The sequence below is a fragment of the Pygocentrus nattereri genome, chromosome 1 (genome assembly GCF_015220715.1).
Source record: "Pygocentrus nattereri isolate fPygNat1 chromosome 1, fPygNat1.pri, whole genome shotgun sequence".
Classification (NCBI taxonomy): Eukaryota; Metazoa; Chordata; class Actinopteri; order Characiformes; family Serrasalmidae; genus Pygocentrus; species Pygocentrus nattereri.
Genome location: NC_051211.1, coordinates 35,720,221 through 35,747,276, shown reverse-complemented (window position 1 = coordinate 35,747,276; position 27,056 = coordinate 35,720,221). Strand labels below are relative to the sequence as shown.

The 27,056-nt window shown below is 39.9% G+C and overlaps 1 protein-coding gene across 4 annotated transcripts in view; it reads right to left on the bottom strand.

Annotated features, from left to right (window-relative positions):
- The window catches only part of iqsec3a (IQ motif and Sec7 domain ArfGEF 3a), a 244,617-nt gene that overhangs the window by 97,931 nt on the left and 119,630 nt on the right, over window positions 1-27,056 (bottom strand). For all 4 annotated transcript variants that reach the window (XM_017696969.2, XM_017696971.2, XM_017696972.2 and 1 more), the window contains exons 3-4: window positions 16,251-16,701; window positions 357-1,567 (exon numbers count right to left, since the gene is read on the bottom strand). In XM_017696969.2, the coding sequence (XP_017552458.1) occupies window positions 357-1,567; window positions 16,251-16,701 (1,662 nt within the window). The remainder of the gene's footprint in view (window positions 1-356; window positions 1,568-16,250; window positions 16,702-27,056) is intronic.

Here is a 27,056-nt window from a genome sequence, read left to right as displayed (position 1 = left end):
AAACTCAAGGTGACAGACATCAGTGAGGGGGTGTTAGCCACAGCTGGAAACATGTCGGAGGGTGGCGAGTGTGTATGTGTGTGTGAAAGAGAGAGAGAGAGCAATGGAGAAAGAGAACGGGGGTGGGGGAGCAGAGATGTGCTGTAAACCTGAAACTGTAAATCACTGTATTAAACAAAGGACAGGGCACATAAAGAGAGCAAGAGCACCTCAAAATATTACATCAGTGACACACTCAGTTTACGGATGTTATTTCATAGAATTACACATCAATAAACCTACAGGTGCTTTCAGTAGCAAGTGCTACATGAGAAGCACTGTAAGTAAAAGAAGTACAAAGCACTGAGAGTACTCACATGTTGAAGAGGTTGAGGCCGATGCGGTAGAGGCGCTTGCGCATAACGTCCGTGGAGAGGGTAGGGGATTTGCAGCTGGCAGGGTTCTCACAGTGGTAACGGGGTAGACTGAGCATCATGGTCTGCAAGGCTTCTTTGGACGAGGCCTCAGAGGCAGATCGGGCAGACGTAGATGTGCTGCTGCTGCTCATCTGCTCTGAGCTATTGTCCGCTGGGTCTGATTCGCTACGCTTGGCCTCTAGAACCTCCACATTGGGGGCCACAGTACTTCCCACCACCTCTGGCGGAGGCACATCCTCTACTACTATCTCTGCTTGGGGTGCTACCTCTGGCCCTGGGACTTCCGTTTTCTCCAGGGTAAGAGGCGGCAGATCCTCTGCAAACTCCTCCTCGCTTGGTGGTGGTGCTGGGAAGTCGCCATCTGGTACTTCCCCAGGGTCCAAATCTGGTGGCGGGGGAGCCGGCTCCTGGGGAGGCTGTGCAGGTGGTTCTTGTGGTTTTGCTTCTTCCACGGGGGAAAGTTTTGCACTCTCAGTCACTGTGGCCCCCTGCTGAACACAGTTTCCGAGAGATACTGAGGTGGAGGACTCCATGACGGAAGAGGACATGCGGAAATTCTGACTATCAATCTGGACTGTCACATCCCGGAAGGCCATCATCAACTTGCTGGCACTCCGGGACACGTTCTCAGGGGTGTCCCCCTGGCCCATACCAGTCTGAAGGGCAGTCGGATCTGTGAGACCACTCTCTCCGATAGTCCCTGTCACTGCAGGCTTGCCACCCGCAGCACTGAAGGCCTCTGAGCTGAACTGGTAGGTGCCTCCCTCTTGCAATGAACACATGGTCTTCAGGCTCCAGTTGCTGAGGGCATCGTCGATGGACTTGGCTAAGGATTGCACCTGCTCAGTGAAAGAGTCCTCCAGGTTGGTGAGGGTGCCTCCTACAGTTGCAGGAAGGGAAGGGGACCGGACCAGGGGGATACCCGCCATAGAGCAGCCTTCGGCCAGCGCTCGCTCAGCCGAAAATCCCTCAGCATTTTGCACGCGCACCTTGCGCAGGGATATACGACGAGGCAGGCGACTCTCCAGCAGAGAGTTGCGGATCTTCTCAAAGTTCTTGCTGAGCTGGTACTGGCGGAAGGCTGTCTGAATCTTGCAGGCAGCACGGCGCGAGATGAGGTGGCCTCCATATTTGTGCTCTAACATTTCGATCTGCAGGGAGAGCAAAGGGGGAGAAAGAAGAGGAGAGAGGTCAAACAGGGTGATGCGAAGACACGCATGAACAGCTGCAGACATGATAAGTACAAAGAGCAAGAAGCATGAAATTAAATCAACAAGGAGAATCGAGCAGAATCCGCTAAGTACCATGACATGCTGAACATTAACGAAAATCTAAAAAGAGAAAAACAGTCATTTCCACAACAGTACAACACAACAAATCTGCGGTAAACTCTTGCCGTATCAAACAGGATCTTGGGTGCATAGATGCAAGAATTGAAAATAGTAAACAAGACAACAATTGCTAACAGCATGAATGTTAAAATGATGCTTAATCTAAAGCTGATATTAATCTTCAGACAGATTACTAAAGTCTAGCAAAAGGTAAAAGTATCATTGTTGAAATTAATGAACAACAGTAATAGACTGCACATATTTACCATTCACATCATATTTCACACACCCAGAAATACTCTTTCAATATTAATCTAACAATCTTGACGGAGGCTGAAACTGCAGATGAAGAACAGGAAACACAATGTTCAGTGTGGAATGCAGTAAATGAAAAACCACAGAAGATGATCTATGACTTCTGCAGGAAGACGCAGAACCATCTGGGTTCTATTAGACTACACAAGCACTTCATCCACAGCTAGTGATCAGACCTCTGCTTCACACAACTAAAGCCTCTATTCAACTTCACGTCTGCACTGCTGTGCATCCTGCGAATCATCAATCTCGCTTGCAAAAGAAAAGCTTTATTCCTTCGTGAAAGCACACTTGCGGTGGATGTGATTTGGCTGCAGCTCAAAAAAATAAATGAAACTGTCTTCCATCTCTTTCCTGGAAATGATTGGCTTTGGAGCTTCTCTGACACATTGGGAGGGAGAGAGAGAGGGAGGGAGAGAGAGAGAGAGAGAGACACAGGGGGAGAGAGAGTGAGATAGAGAGACAGAGAGAGAGAGAGAGAGAGGGAGGGAGAGAGAGAGAGAGAGAGAGAGAGAGAGAGAGAGACACAGAGAGACAGAAAGGCTGTCAGAATATGTTCCATTGTACCCTGCCCGCTGCTTTGTTAAGCAGAAATGACAGAGTACGGCACACAATATGCCATTTATGCACTTAGATGCTTCTTGCCATTAAGGCCATATTTGAGAGAGTCATCTTCCCTAATCAGTCTACTCTCTCGGTGAGTCATTACTGGGAGATGGACAGTAAAATAAGAGAGGTTCTTTCATTTATAAATAAGATGTCAGGATGTTGAAAAAGCAGCTTTCTAGTATCCATCCCTAATTTGATGTTTTCATATTTTTTTCTATCAGGCTACAGAATTTGTAATGCATGTACCAAACTTTGAGGAAGTCTTTTCTGTTAATACTCTTGACAACCATATGGCTCAGAAAAGGAACGGTGTGTTCTGCTTGGTATCAAATAGAGAGTAGAAAAACATCTAGGCAGGTCTGTTTGATGCTTCTAGTGAGCATCTAAACTACATTCATATGTGGATCCCAAATTAGTTAACAGCCAGATAGGACAGTACAGTTTTGCTTTGAATATACACCAGTTCTCAGTTCTGTTTCTTGAGCACCACTGCTCCATACAGTGAATGATCAAACGTTTTAATATTGAAATAGCAAAATGTAAGTGTGCAATGTAGAATTCAGCACTACTGTGGGATTCCTGCTGGACCCTGGGGACCCACCACAATATCTTGAGGTGCGCGAATAATTTTCAGCTTTGTGCGCAGGAGCAGGCAGGTAATCAGTCCACTGCAGGTGGGAGCGGGACCAAGCATGCAGGAAAAGAAATCCTGCAAATTAATGAATAGCCTAAATAAAGTATATATGTATATTATATGTATATTAGGGGTGCAGGAAAAACTCGATTCTTAGATGCACCGTGATGCGGATGTGAATGATTCTGAATTGATTCATAAATGTCAAAAAGCGATTTTCTAAATGTTTAATTAATGCCATAATGTTGACGGAGTGTAAAAAGCAGAACTTGGAACTGGGTAAGGACAGCGCCCAGACAGTCTGTGGCAGCACATATCAAAAACACAGCTGGATGAGTGAGAAATCCGACTAGCACACTGTGCATTAAAGCCAGGTTTGGTCAGGAGTCACAACCCAACTGTTAAGAAGAGCCATTTTGTCCTTTCAACAAAAACCACCTTGGCAACCACAACATTTGCTGATGTCCTAGTATAGGATAAAAATATAAACGAGAGCGCAGGTTTACTTTGCTTTTAGCTACAGTCACTTTCCTCCCATCTTGGCCAGAAAACTTTTTCTGAGAAGTAGAGCAGCTTATTGTAAAATGTCTCTCAACGTTCGACTGATTTATGAGGCTGAAGTCGCTTCTTATACTTCAGCTTCTTGTTTGAATTTTTTTTTTTGAATCTTCGCAACTGTTTAGTGTTTGACAGTCTGGTTGCAGATTTAACGTTACAGAAACGATCTGCGAAAAAGTCCATTCGCCAAGTGTTCGTCTTAAATCTATTTGCCTTTTTTGTAGCTACTAGCCAGTCGAGACTCTGCTATGTGACCTGCAGTCTTCTCTGTGGTTGAGAAAAAGGGCTTTCACACTATTTACTTTATTAGGTACACCTTGCTAGTAAAAGGTTGGACCCGCTTTTGCTTTCAGAACTGCCTTAATTCTTCATGGCAGACTTTCAACAAGGTGTTGGAAACGTTCCTCAGAGATAGCTCATTAGATATTTTCTCTTTTTCCAACTGTTCTCTGTAAACTGTAGTGATGGCTGTGCGTGAAATTCCCGGTAGATCAGCAGTTTCTGAAATACTCGGACTAACGACTTAAATCATCTTTCTTTCCCATTCTGATGCTTGGTTTGCATTTCAGCAAGTTGTCTTGACCACCTCTACATGCCTAAATGCATTGAGTTGCGGCCATGTGATTGGCTGATTAGCTTATTTGTGTTAACAAGCAACTGGACATAATACCTAATAGTACCTAATAAAGTGGCCAGTGAGTATGTGTGTATATATATATATATATATGTACAGAGTAAAATGATAACACTGAAACAGTTACAAAGTTAGCAACAATGATAAAAAGTTTTGATGTAATGGATAACGTGAACAACATGCAAATTCTTTTAGCTTACAGAGATGGAGGAGCCTCCAGTACAATGGCCACAGCTGCCAAGCCAAGTAAAATACCAAAAATAACCAAATTGTGGTTTAATTTTTACTTGGTAAATACTATTTGGAAAAGTTACTTCGACTTTTACCATGTCTTAACGGAATTGGTGAGTGGGAATGGGCAAAAATGTTTCATTTGCAGGCAGAAATGGGACAAATCATCCCAATTTTCTGCTGGAGTGGGTGGGAGTGGGCTAAAATCTTGTGTATGTGTGCGGGAGTGGGGTTGAAAAAAGTCCTGTGCAGATCTCTAGTGCAGTTTTCAAATCATAAGTGCTGCACTTTTAATTATAGTCTATATTCTTAACAGTATTCTCTTAAAGGTGGCATATATGTCAGTAGAAAAAAAAAACTATCACAACAAAAATTGTCTCAAGGCAACTGAGGAACCTAATGAACTAATTAAAAACCCTTCTTGACATGAACTTCGGTGTATTAGAACAGGGAGATGTCTACAACATGCAGGGCAGTGGTACTCCAGGACCAGGATTGAGAACCACTGCTCTAACCATGAGCCATCCAGACCTACACACAGCATCAATGCTGAAGCAAGCGCTAATGTGTTCTGTCAGTCAGAGGCACGGACCTTCACCTGCTAATCTGCTCACCGTCAGTTGATGGACATACGCAGAGATTAATCCAAGTTAAGACCCACTGTGTGGTAACGAGTCAGCTGTGGTCTGTTTGATTGACCTTTGCAAAAATGCCCCAGTTAAAAAGGTCTAAAGAGAGCTTAAAAAGACTCGGAAAAAGGCATCTTATCTATGCAATGTATATTTCAGCTCTGCTCTGGTAAGAAAAGAGACGTACGCCTGGGGAATGCTAAGGCCTACGTGAATAGGGTGTGTGCTTTGAGCTGTGGTTCATCTCTTTTCACAGAGAGAGGCTCGAGTCGCGCACGTTATCCCTCCTGACTGGCAGAACCTGCCTTGAATATTCATCATCTTTATCAGAAATTTTCGGCAGTGCAGACTCAATGTGACAAGAACTCAAAACTTCCTGAGAAAAATACATAAAAATCCAGACCTCAAAAAGAGGGAGTGTGTGGTAATAACCGGTGACTGTGAACCTGACTCCGGCCAAAATGGAAAATGAGGTTGTAATGCACAGAGGTGGCCTTGAACACTAGATGGGGTCTTTGAGGGAGTGGTTGATTAGCCAAGGCACATTGGATTATTTGTTTTTTCCGCTCTGTGGAAGCCTTCAGAAAAAATGGTGAATAAAACAGGGCATTTCCTGAAGAATATATCCCTTTGACATTCACTGTTTGTCTACCTAGAACTCCAGGAAAGGTAAGCCTGAAAATAAAGGCTATGAGTGATAACCATACGCTAGAATGGCTAGGATGGAAAGAGTAAAGACGTAAATGAAATAAGGGGAATCTTTACAGATCGGGGAGAGGAAGTTGTTGAAAATGACAGAAAGGAAAAGAGAGAGAGCAAGAGAGAGAGAGGTAAAGTGAGAGCTGCAACTGGCGCAGTCCTGCTGCGAATCCACCCATTAGCGGGCTGCCAGTTCTACTTCTGATCACTTCACTAAGCACCGACGGATGGAAAGATCATTCCGGAAACGACGTGGCCGTGAAAGGAGAAGGAGTGTAATTGTGAGGAGGGCAGCGATGATATCGCTCACTTCTAATCAGCATGCCAAATGCAGCCTGGCAGCTTGATCAAGTCTTTTGGCCTGTCACCATCCCAGCAGAGTATGACTTACCACCCGCACCCAAACAAGACATGCCCCAGAGGGCTGAGTGACAGGCATTGTCACTTCTTTAAAAAGCTTCTTACATTTGGGTAATTTTTACTGTTGATAGCAGAGGCGTAGGTTCCATTTCAGGTTTGGGTGGGACGCACTGCTCAAACCACCTGACCCATGATGACTGCTTCATATGAATGATAAGCGCTATGTTGCATTTGTTACATTCAGAATGAGCTATTCAATACATTCTTACCTTGTGCACTCCAAATGGCTGTAATTACATTTCAACAAACATCCTGAAGAATCAATCTCCCTGTCAGGAATAGAACCAGGCATCTGGCAACCCTAGCTGGATATACGTTGGTGTCACACATATGCAGAAGTGCAAGCTTGCTTCTAGGTTTAACAAAGTAAATAAATCTGCTAGACTTTCTGAAATAGCTTGCTAGCTATTACTCACAAGCAAGGCTACAGCATTAGTGTCTTTACTCCTGGGGAGAGCTACAGCCTACAGTAAGCTGACAGTATCTTATATTATTACTTTTAAACATCTTTGACAGTGTTAAATATTTGAATAGTTGAGCCTAAAAATATATTACAAGCTTCATTTAAAAATGTTGTACATGCATTTGTGACCATCTTGGATTTAAAGAGCTGTTGAAAACAAAAACAGTTGACTTTAATGGAAAACAGATTTTTTAAAAGTATGTATTATTTGTAATATAGCATTAACATTTCTTAAACATGTAACGGTCACTCCAAAAATGTACATTATAGAAAAAAAGGTACCTTTAGAACATTCTTCACATTATGTGAAGTTTCTTTAAACCTTTTTCACACTCACAAATCTCATTTCCAGCATTATTCTTTAGTAGTGATGCACCAAAATGAAAATTCTTGACTGAACCCGAAATTCAGGACACAGCCAAAAACCAAGACAAAAAAAGAATGAATTTTATATATAATTTGCCATTACATTTTTGAAAATGGTCAATTATGTCAACCCTTATACACACACACACACACACACACACACATATATATATATTTTTTTTTTTAAGTGAAAGAAGTTTCCTCATAATAATCTAGATTTGCTTAAAATGTAACATTTCTGTCAGATTTCTATGGACTTTGCTTAGTTAATTTCCCAGCCACAGGCTTCTTCAAATCAGATTTTGTAATCTCAGCATTAAAACATGGACCAAGCCTAAATATGGCAAAACATTAGGCTTTGAATGGTTTTAACAGCAAATCATTAGACAATAAATTAGCAAGAAGTAAACAAGTAGACACAGTAACTTAGTATAGGGTAGATTTAACCTTTGATTTCTTTAGTCTTGTGGGTAAACATGCAGACAGCTTTTTACAGGAAGAAGAGTTAATAATGTTCCACGCATTAAAAACATTAAAACATTGCCAAGGTAGTTTGTGTTTAACATGAGAGCAAATATTCTCTACACTCTCAGAAAAAGGTACCAAACTCTCAAAGCTAAGAAGGCAAGATCTGAGGCCTTTGTGTTTGAACCCTGTGTATGGCTTTGTACACTATCAACTAGTTCAAGACTTTGAAGACCTAGAGTTGCACTTTTTCTGTAATGGTCTCATGGCGCTCTCAGATAGACCAAATCCTGAGCCTATTTAAAGGGAAATAAGATTATTGTTGTGTTGGCAGAAAATTGAAAAGATTTCCAGAAGGAAAGGTCAGCCGGAGCACAGCTCTCTTCACAGATTTAATCTTTTCTTCGCCGCTCTGTTTAGCTGATATTGTTTTCCAGCTAAATGAAGTACAGATGCCATTGCTTCATCTTTCTCTCTCTTTCTCTGTTTTTTTTATTTATTTATTTTTCTATTTGCACAACTCTCAAAGGACGTTCTAGCTGCCTCTGCCACATTATGCTACATTTCTCTTAGCAAATGTCACCATACAAGTGGACCTGAATTTACTCATCTGGCTAAAGTCATGTCTGAGAACTGGCCGTGGTGCTTAGGTAAATGATTGTGAAGCAAATACATTCATGCTGGAGTGAACTGAAAACTACTGGTTTTCTGTCGCATGCGTCCATTTTTGGTGCTTGACATTAATCTCTCATTTGCATCAATGCGTACCTCACGGATGCATGTATATTTATGAGCCGATCAGCATGAGACGGGGTAATCAAAGGTCTCATTGGGAGGCTACATGGGCCTTGATTAGCATAAATAGGCAATCACGCAGAAGAAGTGTGGTTGTAGCTATCTGTGGAGCCATCAGAATGCAGTCTCTGAGAGACTGTCTGGAGTTACAAACACTAGATTGTCAGCATGTATGCATATGCAAGGGAACTTGCTTTGTTTGCAATGAAGCACAGAACGTTGATAGGGAAGATGAACATAATGTGGACCTTACTGGAGAAACTTAATCTGATTCCTTAAGGTAGAACGTTTTTGAGCATTGATGAGATTTTTCAGATACTCTCTAAAAATAAAAGTGCTTTGCAGTGCCATGGAAGCACCACTGTGAAGGGATGGTGCTTTAGAGAACTGTTTGTAAATCAATGATTCTAAAGAACCTTTTTAAGGTTCTTACAACAATGTAAAATAATGTTAAAGTTCTAAAAAGTACTCTCACACAGTAACTTAGTATAGGACACAGTCACTTAGTATAGGACAGACTTTCCCTTTGATTTCTTTAGTCTTGTGGGTAAACTTGCAGACAGCCTTTTACAGAAAGAAGAGTCAATATTGTTCCACTCAGCACTGACAGCTTCAAACAGTTGAAAAAGTAGTTTTTGTTTAACTTGAGAGCAAATATTCTCTATAATTCTCAGAAAAAGGTATCAAACTGTCAGAGCTAAGAAAGCAAGAGCTGAGGCCTTTGTTTATGAACCAGGTGTATGGCTTTGTACTGTATCAAGTAATCAAAGACTTTGAAGACCTAGTGTTGCACATTTTCACTCTCAGATAAACCAAATCTTGAGCTTTTTTATTTATTAAAATAATGAAAAAGTTCTTGAAAGAACCCTCACATTGGTTCAGAACCTGTATATTATGTGAAAGTTCTTTAAACCATTAAAAGATTTAAAGGAACCAAAATTCAGGCCAACATCCAATACTGGAAATCAAAAAGAATTTCATATATAATTCACCATTTTACTTTTGTATTAACATAATAATGCTGACCTTCAAAGGCAAAAATCACTGTTCTGGAAAAGAGATCTGAGAGAACTACAAGAGGAATTTAAAACGGAACAGCTTGCTAAATAATATAAAATATAATACTTTTTGGTTTCCCAAATGCATGTATATATATTTGAATTCCAGAATCCCTGTGCTATAAATCACAGAAATCACCTGCCTACTTAATATGTAAAGCATGTGAACATGGCTTGTTTTCCAGCAAGGGGGCATGCAAGTCACTTTAGTGTTCATCACTTCAGCAGGATCTAACATGTTTGCATTAACGACTTTCAAATTGAGAGGTAATTTTTTTAACAAAACATTAAGTTACTCTGTATTATTTGTGATTTCCATGTACAAATTACATTAAATAAGTTAAAAAGTATGTAAGCTAAAGACTGTTTAAAGCACAGCTCCAGAGGATTATGTTTGTGTTTCACTGTTGATCTGCTGCCACTCAAACTGTTTGAATGCATCTGTGCTGACCATTGCAGGACAGCAAAAGGCTTTTTTCTCGTTCTAAACCAAAACTGTCACTTTTAACCACTTCTGACAGAAAATGTTCAGTGGCTGTAATTTCAGGGCATCCCAAAGATGGTTCTTCAATTACTCAAAGAACCATTTGCTGCAGTTTGTAGTTGGACTGTAATAAAGGCCTTCCACTTCCAAATTCCATCGTACATGACCAAGAACTATCAAAGAACCCGACATGTAGGGGATTATTAGCAATCAACAGTTCTTAATGTAGTTTCAATCACTGAATTCAAACATTCTCCCTTTTGCTGTAAAATATAGGTTATACATCTGAGACTAATCCAAACCAGTGACCATACGTGAAGAAAAATTGGACACAAAATCTGGTGGCAGGGTCTTATCGACCCACTGTGAGGGAGAAATGTAATCTCAGGACTGCAAGAGCGTCAGGGGAATTGCGCACAGAGGACAGGAGAACAAATGCAGGATAAGATCTATTTTGGGCTCTCTCAGCACTATGTCATCAAATTTGCTAATCCTCTTGCTTTTTTTAAACATCAGCAGACTGGAGACAGACGTGCAGATAAACACACTGAACATTTCCCCTGGAGAACCTGTTGGGAAGTTTGGTTGGGGGTGTGAATTAATTTGTCTAGGACATTCTCAGATCTCATTAATACTTCTTTCTCCCCTGGCCGGGTTCGTCAAAATCAAAATCCACATCACTGATGAGCATCATGCCCCCGAATCTGAAGTGCTTTAAAAAACTGTTGTGGTTTGATAGAGAAGCTAAAACAAAGAAGGGTATTCTCCAGTGATGGTAATTCTTCCAGGAGGTAATCTGAATGGAAATCTGGTAACTAAAATCTTGACGGAATAAAATTAGATAAACGTTTTGCTAAGGAGATTGAAGATTCTTTAAGTAGCATATTTGCAGCATCTAATCCTAGTAATAATAATGATAATTAATCATTATAATAGTCTAGGTCAGAGGTCGGAAACATGCAGCTCTGGAACAGAAATAGATTTTTTTAGGTAAAAATAAAATAATCCTCCCTTGCAGTAAAATTAAGCTCTGCTGATTGTTCAAACATAGTTGTAACAGTAAATGCTCTTAAATGCTAAAGTTGTAGCCTATATCTGCTAATTCACCAACCTTTAATCCTGAAAGTTGCCATGCAGACTGCTGGTCATAATAGCAATGCAGACAATGATCACACCTAGCTAGTATCCAATGAAATGGCAAACAGAAAGATTTAAGAACTCTGGTAATTCGGTGACGAATGAACTTACACCTTCAATGGTGCAGCAGTTACATTCTGGCACCTCAGGCATCATTTAAGGTGGAAAGGGAACATTCAAATAAGATGCTGGCAAATGAGAAGCTGGCTTCAGCCTCGTAAAAAAAAAAAAAAAAAAGATTCCTGCAAGAGATGTGAGAAAAGCGAATGTTGAGAGATGCTATACAAGACACTATTCCACTTTTGCAGAAAGGCTTCCTGCATGTGAGACAAGCGACTATAAGTGAGATGAACTGAAGCTTAAAGCAGAGCAAAGCAAATCTGTGTTTTAATCTATATTATATATATTTTTAGCCTATACTAGCACATTAGCACATACTGAGACATATTTAAAGCTAAGATAAAATGTTGTGGCTCCCAAGGTGGTCTGAATTTTGTTGAAAGGACAAAATGGCTCTTTTTAGCATTTGGGTTGCGACCCCTGGTCAAGGTCAACATCCAACTATTTGTATGAAAAATCACTGCATATTGCAACTGGTATGACAAAGTCAATGTCTGCACAAATGCTACTGTTTGTGTGCATTTATGTTCTGTTTGTGTTCTTGTGGTTATGTGTGCAGCCCAGGGGTCTGTTTCATGAAGCAGAATTTATTGATTGCCCAGCTTCAGACGTTCAATCTAACCTTAGTTGTTCTGTCTTACAGTGGTGGAGGGTGCATCACCATGGCAACCTATGCTGCACGCCAAACCTGGGGCTTCCCTCACAAAGAAAGTTCAACAAAAACAGAGTTCCAGGCTAAGTTTCAGAGTCACAAACCTAACAAACACAACAACAGTTAACTCATTATACAAAGACGTGATAGACAAAACCTTGTGCCAAAATGGTAACTTTACTGGAGATGGAAAAAACATAATTTACTTTCAATGTAAGTCAAAGGATCCAGAATTTTTCCCAAGTCATTTTTGGCCATTTCTTTTGGTCCATTTATCATGAAATTAACACAGTATGAAGGGCAACAGGTATTTTCGAATTATGAAAAACAACCAAAATGGATATTTTTCGTTCAACAACAGCGCTATGAAAGCATGGCATTTATGATGAACAGCCAGCCATAGCAGTGGAAGTGAGTGCTGTTAGTGTCATTATTTACTGGAGTAATAATCGTTTTATATTCGTAATATTTATGTAGTCTAATTTGTTTCTCTGCTAAAAAGTGCCATTATTCAAGTGCACAAAAGTCACATAAAATGTCAATCTATCTCTATCTGCCTCCTCACCCAAAAATGTCCCATACATTTCACACATGAAAAAATGCTGTTTCTGCACATTTCACATGTTAAAAATGTATTATTGTATAAAAAAATAATTTTAAAAAATATGCTGTTCACACGTCATGCATTTATTCATGTAAACAAATTTTCACATGGTCATATTTTTTTCAGTTTTTATTTAATTTATTTTTACTACTGTAAAAAGAACTAACACAAAGGCAGTGTCCAGATCATTTTGTTGTATCATCATAATTATTGTCTGTCACTGTCTGTGTCTGTCTGTCTGCCCTGCGATGGACTGGCGACCTGTCCAGGGTGTATCCTGCCTTCCGCCCGAAGACTGCTGGGATAGGCTCCAGCACCCCCCCGCGACCTTGACGGAGAAGACGAAGAAATGGATGGATGGATGGATAATTATTGTATTCTCTACAAATTTTTGATTATTTCTTTTTCCTTCTTTGAAAATCCTGCCACTTGACTCCTAATGTTTCATGCCACTGGCTGTTCATCGTAAACGTCACATTCCCATGTACAAGTGCCTGAGCGTTAATCACAGCCTCAGTATCTACAACTGGGTTAACAGAGAAAGTCGTTAACCTTATCTAGACCACTGTACTGGTACCGGCACACTTGTGTCAAAGTATTCACATCTGGTTTTAACTGCAAATTGCCCAACAATACAGAAATGCAATATGCCATTAGAAACCATGTTTCTGCAAAACACCATATGATCCACAGTCACAATCAGTTCATTTATGACACAAAGAATGAGCAAACACTAGCAAATCTGTGGGTCTTTACCTTCAAGATCTTGCCACTATCCACAGAGACATCATAATCCAAAACATGCAGTCTGAGTCAGGGATCAGTTTAGAGATCTATGAGTCAGGAAATAAACTCCATTCTAGGCGCTGTTACTGTGTGTCAGTAATTCATACAATTATTCTGATGGTTGGGGAAAAAGCGCAAGAGTGTTACCTTTAAATGAGACCAAAATCATGACAAGTACGTGAGAACAGTGCTCCTTTAACATGAGGTGTGCCGTTTCAGGCAAAAACAGGCTGACAGTTAACAGGTTAAACACTGTAAAAGGAGTGAAGCTAGATTCCGTGAAGCCTGAACTTAGTCAGGAACCCTGTCTAAGGTGAGCATGCTTTGTGAGACAGGCCCCAGCTCTGACACTAATCCACAATATCCCACAACACTTCCACTTACTTTAGAAAAAAGACCCTCGCTGAAGCTCAGCATATCTCTTGACAGACAGAAGATCAATTAGGACATGCAGATAGACAGCCTCACACACACTTGCGTGATAGTCAACTGCAGAGACAAAGATAATGAAACTGTGATAGATACAGACAATTGTATGGCCCATATAAACAGAAGAAAGATGGCGTGCCAATGTCTCCACATTGCAGCCCTGCTGATGCAGTTTTTTGATTAAACAGTTATACAATATGGTTCATTTCAGATGTCGATAAGGAAATCATGCAGCTGAAATGCAAGCAACTTCAGCACTTATTAGGAGGTAGAACGGCTGTTTATAAGCCTTGGTGAGGTTATACAAAGAATAATAAAGTTATAATTAAGGATATGCCAATCCAGGTTTTGGCCCCCCAGTGTGCTTTGTGTATTTTTAATGCTGAGTTTCAGCAAATACTTATCTGGTCTTTGTATATAGCTTTGTTTGTAGCTAATTTAGGTAAGATATGCTAAACTGCTAGTTAACACCACAGTAAAATTATGTGTGAGATTCTGCACTGACATATTTTGATTGATTTAAAATGACTATAATATATATTATGCTTAATATTGGCTTTCTATCAAATTTGATTAACCAACCTGGGCTACTACATATTCAATGCTTTGTTTCTGCTAACGCAAAATACTTCAACTGTAGGTTTTCAACCTAGCTGTTCACATTCTACATACCATATTTGTGAATAAACGTGGTTTAAACATAGTAGAAACAGCAGCACTGCATTATTACGCTTTCATATCACAGCTCTCTCCATTTTTGCCATTTTCCATTTTTTTTGACTCAAACACCTCCAATAGCAAAACCCCACTGCAAAGGTTCCCTCTTATATATCTTTCATGAAATTTGTCAGTAAAAATGTTGATTTAAAATTCAACTCAGGAATTATTTAAAGCCTCATGACCAGTACAAAGTCCAATAAAGTCCAATAAAGTCTGGTGAAGACAGACATTGCATGTTTTAAAGAGTATGCTATTGTAGTGTTGCTGTGGTATCAGAACTTTCTCTCCCCAAAAAAGGGAAAAGGTCTGGTTGAAACTAAAGTGGTTCAGAGGTCAAGTAGCTTTCACTCTGTATGATTTTACAGGTCACGGCTTGCTTGAATTAGGCCCAATCAGACAAACGCAGAGCACGCTAACCTCTAATGATCTAAGGCTGCCATCAAGACAACTGCTTAATCTTCTCTAAATCAAATGCAGTAATAAAGTACACAATATGAATGCTCAGCACGAAGGAAGTGCAGCCATGGGAATTTTAGGCCCCCTCCGTTACCATGACAACACAATCTCTCTCTCTCTCTCTCTCTCTCTCTCTCTCTCTCTCTCTCTCACTCTTTTCAAAAGTCTCAGGTTTTCTCCTGCAATATCTCTCCATCCTTCTGACATTAACTTGTATTCTTCCCGGGTAACATCTGATACCAAACCTAAAGGTGAAGTTTATGTTCAGTCTGTAAATTCTGGCTGTCCTCTGATAGGCAGGGATAACAGAGCCCTGTTCATGAAGGCCCAGGTATGGAAAGAAATACAGAGAGAAAGACACATATCCATGTGTATCCATTCCACAAATGCATTCTTTTGTAGTGAGTTTGTAAACTTTACAGAGCGCTGGCAAAGTTTATTATAAGAATTTGGTAGAATAAAACTCAGTTTTTACATTTAGATAAAGTTACTGATTTGAAATCTCCTTCAATTTGCATGTGCGTGAAAGGTCACATTGTTAGGGTTGATCAATTTATTTTGCTATGCTATGATGTTAGCATGGTTGCAAATTCCATGCCACTGTCTTTTCAAACCTGCCTATTTTCAATTAGCCACAATAACACAGTCCAGGTCAGTAGCAAATCATTTCAATCTGGAAAGTCAATGTTAGCAACTGTACACAAACATCTTAGCAGCCCATCTTAGTGTGAAAAAATGTAGGTATTCTTACAGTTGCTACAAAAGAACGCATTTCTTGGTGGAGCAAGGATAGTTAAATTATTAGACTCTTAGTGCCAAACTGATGGAAATGATGAAGATTAGCAGCTAATTTTGACGGAGATGAATGGAAATGAAGGAAATGATAATGAATGATCAAACCAGAAGAAAACAGCCAACTCCAGCATAGCCCCAAATGACCAGCCTGATGCTAACCTTTAACCATTTAACCAGCATTGACTAGCTTTTTGCTAACCCCAACTGTAAAACTAGAATCCACTAGGTGGATGCTAATCCGCAGACGTTTAACCAGCATTTGCTAATCTGATACAAACCTCCACAAACAACATTCTAAATTGCCAAGACACAAGTCTCACAGGGAAAAAGCCTCAGATGCACACATTCCAGCAAGCCTCCGACAGCACATCAGCAACCAAACCTTCATGAGCCACAGTCACACACACCCAAAAACTCCATCCCCCACAGTGCCTTGCGGCCTACCTGCTTGTTTTTGAGGTCGAGTGAGAGTTCGTAGTCGGAAGCGGTGGAGTGGCTGCAGGCCCCGTTCCTCTGCACCCTGATCGGGGAGGCTGTGTGGTGCAGGCTGGGCCTCCTGCCACCCCCCGCACCTCCTCGTCCTCCTCCGGCTTCTTCATCCTCAGCTTCTTTCTTCACTTCCTCCTCCTCCTGCTGCTCCTGCTGCTCCTCCTGCTGTTGTTGGGCTTGAGCCTGATCCGGAGTTTTGTCTTCCTGTTTTTCACTCTCTCGCACCTTCACTTCCACCTCTGCCAGCTCAAGCTCCTCAGCTCCTCCACCGTCCCCCCCTCCTCCTCCTCCATCAGCAGGCGTGGCTGGGCTCCCTCCATCCGGAGGCTGCTGAGGGCCCTCAGGGACCACTGGGGCCCCGGGGGATGCTGAAGTGACTGGAGAGGCGGAAGGAGTCTCTTCACTGCTTAAAAAAGGAGAAAACGCAGAGTCAGCCTGCATCCCTGGCCATCGTCTTCCAGCTCAGTCGGCTCTCTTTCTCCCTCTCATCCTCCTGTTTGCTCCTTCTCTCGGAGGAAGAGGGCAAAAAGAGAGAGATGAAGGAATCTGGGTGGCTGCGGGCCCCAGCATCCACTGTGCAGGGCAAGCCTTGCACAGTTAGCCCACAAGCAGACGGAGAAGGGGAAGGACACACAGTGACTGACTTGTGACACCCCACATGTGACACACACACAGACGACAAGACACAGTCATGCAGCTATCAGTGCGTGTTTGACGGCAGGTGTGTGTGTGTGGAGGGGGTGGGTGTATGAGTGTGTGCGTCATGACCCGGTGTGGCCGTGCTTTCACTCTGCCTGACTAAAGTGACCCTGCTGGGGGAATAGCGTAAGCTATTTGTGCGCTCTATAGGGATGTAGATGACAGCAGGATGGACTCTTTATTTTCTTTTTCTAGTGGCCTGCTGATATTAGTGTGGGACCAGGGGACTCCCCGTCTGACATCGTCCACCTCCTCCACCCTGCCTTTCACTTTTCACTGCTTCACTGCCTGGATTTCTCACACCTCAGTTCACTGAAATGATCACTTCTGAACAGAGGCACAGGTAAAGTAAGGGTGTTTTTCCAAAGCACAAAGTGGAACTTGAACCGAGCTTTTTCCATCTGTCCAATACTATAGGTTTCAGTTTCATGTTTTTTGGTGGTCAACATTGGTACCAAAAGCAATACTACTCAAGGACGCTCTCCCCTGTCTTTGGTAATAGTTGCATGAGAAGCAAAACACTGAGCCAATTCTTTACTCTTACAGGTGAAGATAAAGTCACCAAGCACTAATACATGACCAGCAGTGCATCATAATGTAATCTAGAATGGTATGTTGGTGTGCTGATTGATAGTTTTAGAAGCGTTACTTTGTAAAGAGTTCATAACATAAGCTAGTTATAAAGCTAATGCTAATGCTTTTAGCATTTCTGCTAGCCTCTACACAATTAACGTTTTTGCTCACTTTTTCACACTTTACATTTCCGTAAATTCCAAGCTGGTCTAAGCCAATGCTAGTCTGGTGCTGGTTTAGCTGGTCACTCAGCATGGCTGTGCCGACCAGAATACCAGCATCCAAAACACAACATATGCTGGATTTGCTGGTGACCATCTATGGTGGTCTATGCTGTTTTTCTATCTGGGATGTGCAGGCAGGGGAAATGCACCATAGTATTTCATATCAGCACAGCTAGTGCTAAGCTCTAATAAACAATATTGTAGGTTATGTAGGATATGAAGGTATGTTTTGAGTGTGCACAGGACAGTGCAGTATACTAGAACTAGAACTATACAAGAACTAGAACCTTAAGTACTGTTGGTTACTATTTAGATCAGTTTTTGTTGTTGAATGTGCAGTGGAAAAGCACCCAAACTAAACAGTTCCACAAGCTACTATCTGAAATATGAGTAGGCTATATTATATTTTTATAGAGCCCTCCTGTTGACATCCCATATAAATAATAAAACATGGCCACGCCATATTAACATGTGGGAATAAGATCCTAATGTGTGACCTTAGTATGGCATGGCAATGAGATCATGCCTTATTAAGCTATGGTCAAGGCTTATTCATGTCATTCCCACGCCTTACTAAGTGGTGGCCATGTTTTAATTATCTTGTTCCCACAACTTACTAAGTTGTGGCTATGTGTTATTTTTATTTATTAAATGTAATAAGTAAAGATTGATTCAAAAGCACTCAAATTAGCAGATGATAATTTGAGCAGTGACATAAAGGTTTACAACAATAGGCTACAATAATATGTGGAGCTTGCCTAACTACTGTTTGCTCATTCATCCTCTAAATGACTAACATGAGGGTTGCTAGATTGCTCATCCTCTGAATCTGGTGTAGTTGTGGTAGATACATCCAACAGGCCTAATCCTAATCTCTCCACTACATTTGCAGTGCATGAATAAAATAAAGCTATTTTCTAAAAATGTTTTATTTTTCAAAAACAATGTCTTAAGTAGTGCATCATCTCATTGGCTAGATTTTGGCTATATAACAAGAGAGCTGAACAGAGCCAGTCTTTCAAGGAGGCTAGGAAGGAAGCTTAGTTCCTTTACCCCAAATACTCATTCAAAAGTGCAAATCAGTTGCTGATCACCAACCCCTACATTCACGCTCCTGCACCTCTTTCCCTGAGTGCCCACCACTCGTTCCATCCATTCCCTCACCTTACGTATTCTCCTCACTCGCTTCTCTCTGAGTGCGAATATATGTGTGTGTGTGTGTGTGTGTGTGTGTGTGTGGTAAAAGAAGCACTCAGGGCAGCGTGCTCCTGTCTTAGTGCAGGCCAATATCAGAGAGTGCTGCTGTATTCAGACAGGTCACAGCTATAGCTGCCGTTCGCCCAGGCTTTTAACAGAACGTCTTCCAGCGCCTGCATGAATCTATGTATGAAGCAGAAACTCAATTATCCTCCCATCCTGATACTCAGCCCAGCAGAGGGGACGGCACACAAAGAGCTGCTGCCTCCAACTGCAATCTGATATGAACTTTTGATACTGTTTCTTTCTTCCCCATAAAGAACTGTGTGTGGCGTGTGCTAAGACGTCGAGTGGGATGCTAAAAGTGGAATGATTTTCTGACATGGCGAGCAGAAATGGGATGTGCATGGTCACACGACATGCCCTCAGAACAGTCCTGTGAATCGGAAAAGGCAGCTTATTAAACATAATATGATGATGCCATTGTAAGGCAGATGGATATGGCTAAAACCTTAGCACAATGTAGTTTATTATTATTCCATACTGATAAATATTATAGAAGCACCGTAAAGTTGAATTTAAAGTCTGAATAATATTTTGAACCCTAAAGAAAACTAAAGGCCCCATCTGGTTGCCCTGCATTACAAAATGCAACACAACAATTCATCAAATTCTTATTTTTGTTTCTCTCTTATTTAATTTTAATAGTCAAAATATATAGTTAGCTTATTCTGCTAACTATGCCGCGTTTTAATCTTCATTTTAACATGCCCTCATCAGCTTGACTTGTCGTTTGCCTTCAAGGGGATCCCTAACGTCATCTGAAGGGGAATTCCATTACTTTATTAGATCAGATTTTGATTCAATCCAACTCTTACTTGGCAGAGGAAAAATGTCTGGGGATTCCTGAGAATTGGTTGGATAACCACTGTCTTAGATGAGCCGTTGGAGGGGCAAGGGACTGAGTGAAGACAAGTGCTGTCCTCAAGAGAACTTCCTTTTCAAACTCCCCAAATATAGTCGTATGCAAAAGTTTGAACATCCCTGGTGAAATGGCATGTTTGTTGAAGTGAAAAGAAGTTAACACATTTTCTACAGAGAATGCTTAGTGAACAGTTTAATATACTGAAAAAAAAGATAAAACATAAAATAGAAAATGTGCTGTTACTTTAGCACAGGCCTTAATTTGTTTTATTTTTTCCAATATGTTAAACTGAGCAAATGAACAGGAATTGTGTATTAAAATGTGCAGTAGTGTAGGTATTTTTCACTCAAACAAAACTTTTACTCTGACTGGGGTGCCAGAACTTATAGAACTACAAATGGCAGACAAAGCTGTAAAAGCAACAAAATACTTTTAAAATGCATAATATTTCAGAACTATAGCATTCATTTTGCTATGTTAATATAGGGATTTATGTATCAACCAACTCCATCTGTCATACATGACTGCTGACACATTACTCAGTGTGTTAGTTAGCATAGGTAACTAAGAAGCTAGCAGAGCAAAGTAACAAAGTAGGCTATAAAGCTGGCAACAACAACAGAAAGACAATACACCTAGTTTTAAAACAAATTTTATGTAAGTAGGCAAAGCAGTTAGTCATACATATGTAGGTTGTGTTCAGGGAATATTTTATAAAAAATATTGGTGTAAGTTGTGTTGTAAGTGAATGGCTAGACTTCGTCTCTTATTCCCTTCGAGTGAGTGAAAGTTTCACATTGCCACCTAGTGTAGATAGAAGTAGATATTGCCCAACATTTGAGTTTGATATGACTGGACTGGGGAATAATGCAAAATAATTTTATTGAAAATTGCTATAAAAATGTTTGATCATCATAAACATTTTTCTCCCCCAGGCCTGTGTACCTCAGAATTTCTTGAGTCATTTTTCCTACACACTGTCTGCTGCCTAGAAGCAAAAGCACACCATTATCAGTTAGCATTAACACGACACCCTTAAGGAATCATATTTAGACACGACAGAGGTTTAAAAGATTTTTATCACGGAAAGTATTGATCAAAAAAATATATAAAAGTTATTGGTTGAAATGAGCAGGGTTAAAGGTATGAGCCACGGCAGTATCTCGTTTCAACAGGCGTTCCCGGCATCACCGGAGGGCCACAAGATAAAAGTCAAGAGATATAAATCTGTACCTTCCCGAAATGGCTGAGGAGATAAGTTGGGAGTCAGTGAGCACAAAATCTGAACATTACTGTGAGCATATGCAGCACTGCACACATACAGCACATCTCCCCCCCGGGTGTAGAGCGGGCCTGCTGGCCAAAAGATGAAACTAGAGCCAGCCAAAACGAAACCATACTGCAGCACTGTACACATATGGAAGTGTATAACGCAAAGTGACTCATAAAGCTCACAGATGCCTTGAACATAAGTAACAGAAGGTCCTTATGTGAAACTGCAGGAGTCTTTCTTTTTTCCTCCACAACATGTATCTAAATACAGTATAAAATAGAATGAAGTAGCTGTTCTTCACCCTTAGAAGCAGCTATAACAAAAGGATGTTGTAATAGTATATGAATAATTTACGCTCAGCTGGCTCATCATTAAGAATGTGAGAGTAATCTGTGATGACCATTCTTGCTTTACCTCTTAGCATGATTATAAAGTACATCTGTTTGATGTGATCTTACATTTAATTACAAAAGAAATTCTTTTGAAAGAGTGAATTCTGAACTTTCAATCCACATTGAATGTGTGTTTATAAGTGGTAGAGATGTTTTATTATGATTTGAATTTGATAAAAAAAACTTATTGCTGTTTGGACAGCACTGTTTTGCATTCTTTACACTTTTTCCATGTTTTTGTTATTTCTTTACATTGAATCAAGTAGAAATGTGCCAAAACTGACTCTAAATTGGATGTAAACATACATAAACAGCTAGATAGTAATTAACACTTTTAGGCCAACATAAAACAAGGCTTTGTATTTCATTGTGTTGACTTAATATGTAAAGTATATAATCTAACAAAGATGAATATTCATAGATTTTTATGCAGTATGTGTTACAATTTACATTTTTGAACAACAAAACATGAATAAGAATATGTTGCATTTTATTGCTGTTGTTGCGAAGGTTTATACTTAAGTCCTTAGTTAATAGCTAGTTTCAAACTATCCTTTTACTAAATTTGGTTGCACTGCAACTCCCCAGGTAATTTTTTTAACTAGGAACAAGAATCTAATGTGTATGTCACTTTAACATGACAATAACATGAACGCCATGGAAACACAACAGCAGCTTGTAGTGACTTTTTCCATTAAAAAAGTATCTAGCCTAGAATGTGTGTACCAGTTAAACTGAATATAGCTAATTATCTGTTTATTCTTTAATATTTCCCTGAGATAAATACACAGCTTTTTAATTGATGGTTTCTGGATAACCGACATAACAGCAGCCTCTGTTTAGCAGTTTTTGCAGCTGCCAAGTCTCACTGAGATGGAGCTGTGGATGTTAAGCTTCATGCTTGTGAGTTGCGTATGCTTCATGGGTTAAAACCAGGCCATGATTAGAGCTGTAAGTAAAATCACAGCATATTGCATTTAGAATGTTTAGCTTAGTTAACCAAAAATATTCAAGTTAGTATTTTTTGTGCTTTCTATGTGATTTTTGATGGTTTCTCCAAAACTTGCACCTGCTCAGGATGAGGTGTAAAAATAACTATTAAGTATGATTGCAGGTATAAATAACTATAAGTATAAATTTAACTACTAAGCTCAACATTAAAACTAGTTTGTTTTAGTCGGATTTAGTAATATATAAACCTGAACTTAAATAAATAAATAAACTTAAGTAAATACTTACGTTACAATTAGCCTACATTTGAACTTATATAATATCGGCCACTAAACTGCAAAATGTGCCTCCATCTATAAATGAAGCATCATGCATCTTTTTCTGCAGTGACAGGCAAAAACATAAAAAGGGCTGAATGACCTGCTGACGTGTTTTGGTCTTTTGCCTTTTGTCACTAGAGTTACAGCTCATGCGTGATCCATAACTCTAGCAGCAAATGAGTTTAAGAGACCACAATGGATCATCAGCAAGACGCTCATTTAAACAAGATTACTTGTATAATTATGTAGTTGTTATCGAATGCATAGCAAAAAGTCACAATAACTAAAGGCTATTAATAGCTATTATTTTCTTAGCACGTTAGCACATACTACAATTATTACGTTTACCAACACATTCCAGCAAAATCTGGTGGATTTCCTGCAAAAACACATCTGATTCAACTCATCAGTTAACTGCCAGATTTAGTTGAAATATTAGAACAGGGGAAAACACCAAAGTGTGCTGGACTGTGCACCTCAACTCCCCACCCCTGATTTATTCTTTTCCGTGTAAAGACGAAGCATGAGGATGAAGAATGTCTGGTTCGGTGTGGATTCAGAAAACTCCATACAAAATATACCCATGACAGCACTTTCTATACTTGTGCATTCACCATTCAGCTATAAAGAGCAGAATCCTGTGAGTGTGTGTTCTGGCTGAGAACGAGAGGAAGACGGAGGCTCTGTAAATAATAAATGCAGAAATAAAGTCTCTCTCCTCAGCAGGTGGCTCAGGGGTTGGGGATTAAAAATAGGCAGAGATTTAAAAAAAAAAGAAAGAAAGAAAAAGAAAACGCTCCCGTTATCTGAGGTCTCTTTTTTTGTTGTTGTTCTTCAGAGCTCTTGTTGTGTCTGACAAGGGTTCAAACAGGCGGGTCAGACACTGAAGATTTTGTTCAATTTGTCTTTCGTTTTAAAGCGATGGGGTGACAGATCCTTCTGACAAAGAGACAAACACGGGATGAAGAAAGAAGCAGAAGATGAGAGAGGTGAAAGTAATGGCCACCGCAGCAGCGGGACACCAAAATACACTGACCAAGAAGAGGAAGCACACACATATAAACAAGTTTGCTTTTAAATATCATCAAGATGTGTGTCTTATGTGTTATGTATCGGTCATATGTAAGTACGTACATGTATATATCCCTGCTGCTGTTTATTTTTTTTAATAATCTGAAAGTGTTAGTTGACACTGCAAAAGTTCATGAACAGACGAAAAGAAATGGCCCAAAATAACTTGCAATTAAGTCTTGTTACATTAACCCACTTTAAAAGAAAGTTTTTTATTCTTTCTCCTGTAAACTTTACAGGAGAAGACAAAAATCTGAAGTTTAATGTAAAGAAGTGTTTCTCTAATCTATTTTGGAGGATTTCTATTTGTCCATTCACCAAGAAGTTTTCACACAGGGTAAAGGACAACTGCCAAGTTCAAATAGTGTAGAAAAATAAACAAAAAAGGGAGGGATACACTCACTTTGGACAGCAAGAAGAGACGCTAGCCCATGAGACATCAACTACATTTTTCAACTACTATCACTTTTTACTGTATACTGTGCAATATATATATATATATATACATACATACACACATACACACACATACATATACACATGCCATGGGCACTAATGGAACCATGGAACCCCATAGAATCAGAGATGCAGGCTTTTGAATCGTGCACTGATAACAAGCTGGATGTTCCCTCTCCTCTTGAGTCCACAGGTCTCTAGAGTCTCCATGGTTTCCAAAAAGAATTTCACATTTTTATTCACCTATTGATGAAGTCAGTGCAAACCACATATTGCTAGGCAACAAGAGCTACACTGAATGTATATTAACATTGCCATATTGATAAGGTAATACAATATGGAAACTTTCAAAATAAAACCTCCCGACATTAAGACATGAATGTCAGGTTTATTTACAGAAAAAACAAAACAGCTATTGCTGAAACTCATGAAAGCCATGAGCCACTAAGGCTACATTTAGCCTTAGTAATCAAAGAGACATTAATGTCTACAGATATATACACTGAATGTTTTAAGGTTGAGGTTAGGTTTAACTAACCTGAAAGTAAAAGTGTACTGTATGTAAAATGCCTTTTGTCAGTTTGGTGTCCCACTTTGGCTCAAACTTTTTCTGTCTCTTTTTTCTCTTTCTCTCACCATCATCACCAACTCTTCTTTTGACACGTTCTCAGCTCCTGGGCTCTAATGGATCGCGTCTGTGTTCTGACCTGCTGTGTGTCTGAATCTCCAGAGGGTGTGAGACAGATATATTTCTTCTTCTGTGTCTGTCCTCCTCTCTCACCTCCTCCTTTTCCTGTCTCACAGCATCAGAGGGTCATTTGAGGGATCTATCATCATCAGGCACCGCTGAATGCTGATTCATTTTGCACTTACTATTATTATGATGATGATGATGATTATTATTATTATTAGTATTAGTATTACTGTTATTATTACTATTGTTGTTGCTGATGACCTTTTATTACTAAAGTCATCAGCTCACAAGATAGAAAAACATTTTTATTCTCCTTTTATTCTCCTCTTTTTATGATCTGAAGCACCCAGTCATTTGTCTTGTCTTGCTGTCCGTGTTTAGATCTTTAACTGCCTTTGTTTATTGTTTTATTTATTTAATGAATTTATTTCATCCTCATTTCAGTTTTATTTGTATTTTGTTTGGTATTACTTCATTTTATTGTGCGACACTTTGACTAGCACTGTTTTTGTGCTATATAAATAAAGGTGATGACTTCATTTTAAATACAACTGATGTGTAAGCAAATCTATACAATAAACATAAAATATATGAATGATATTTGTGAGCGATTTTATATCATTTCTTTACAGTAGGACACTTGCTCTGATTTATCCACATTCTCATAAGTTGGCACTGGCTTGCGTATTTCCACTAGCAAACTAGAAATTGACTGCTGAAATGAGAAATGAACAGCTGATGTGCAACTTGAAACATTTGATAATATCGTCTACACAGATACGGCTACTTTATAAAGTAGTTTTGAACCACTAGCTGATTCTATTGTGAGCACATTGTTGCCTGTCTTGTCTTTATCATTTCTTGTTTGTATTCAGGGTTGTGTATTGCTCCTGTACAGCTCCCCATCTATGAGTATGCTGGACCCTCAGTGCCTTTTTGGATGTCCTGGTCATGGTTTAGTTCTGGCACCGATCCCGTAGCCATTGTAGTGCATTGTGAATGGAGATGGCTGCTTAATCTCACTATAGGAAGTGACTGCATGGCTGCGGGACTGGAAGGACCGCAGTGTTCTCTGTTTCCTCTGCAGCAGATTATTGGCTTGAGCCTCATGCTGCTGGGAGGAATACTGATAGATATGCACTGCACACACTCTACCACTGAACGCTGGCACTTTACCACTGCAATGCAACACAGGGATGCAGGGAGCCTCTTGCTTGCGTGTAAATGCATGCGTATTTCTCTATACATTACACTGTATGTGAAAATGCACTTAAACATCATTTCTGACTCCATGAATGGGCCATTTAAGGCACACAATCATCCATCCACAACATTTTTGGGGGCTACTGATGCAAGTCTGGACAAGTTACAGAGGACGAGGCCTAACAGGAATTAGTTGGAAACAAAAATGTTAAGATCTTGAAAGAAAATTGTCCAATCAGGAAGATTTTTCTCCATGATATCCTGGCTGATGCAGCCAACAAGGCTCTCCCATTGGTTAGGACTTAAAAGCTGGTCAGAAGGTCCAACATAATAAGGAAGAGACAGCGGAATCAACCAATCAAATGCATATTCTGTTTTTCGTCTGACACTGAAAAATCAATGACTTGCGCTTAATGGCGGTGTGGAAACCAGATGAATGAATGGTGGTCTCTGGCTTTTGTACAGTACTGAATGTTAGGGATCATTACTGAAAGAGCTGCTGTAAAACTGCAGCATATAAGGCAAAATGTATTTTAATGCCTGTAGTAAAGTTTATTGCAGGCTTTAAACACCAAAAAGTATTATATTTTTTACTTTTTTGAGCATAAACATCTGCTTGATATGCAATATGTTCAACTACTTAAACAAAGCTAACTAGCTAAGTTAACACTGTAGCCTACACCACTATCTAGAGGTGGGCAGTACAACAATATATTATCATTATCGTGATGAATTGTGTCACAATACTGATACAAGCACATCATGGGTATCGTCTTTAAAGAA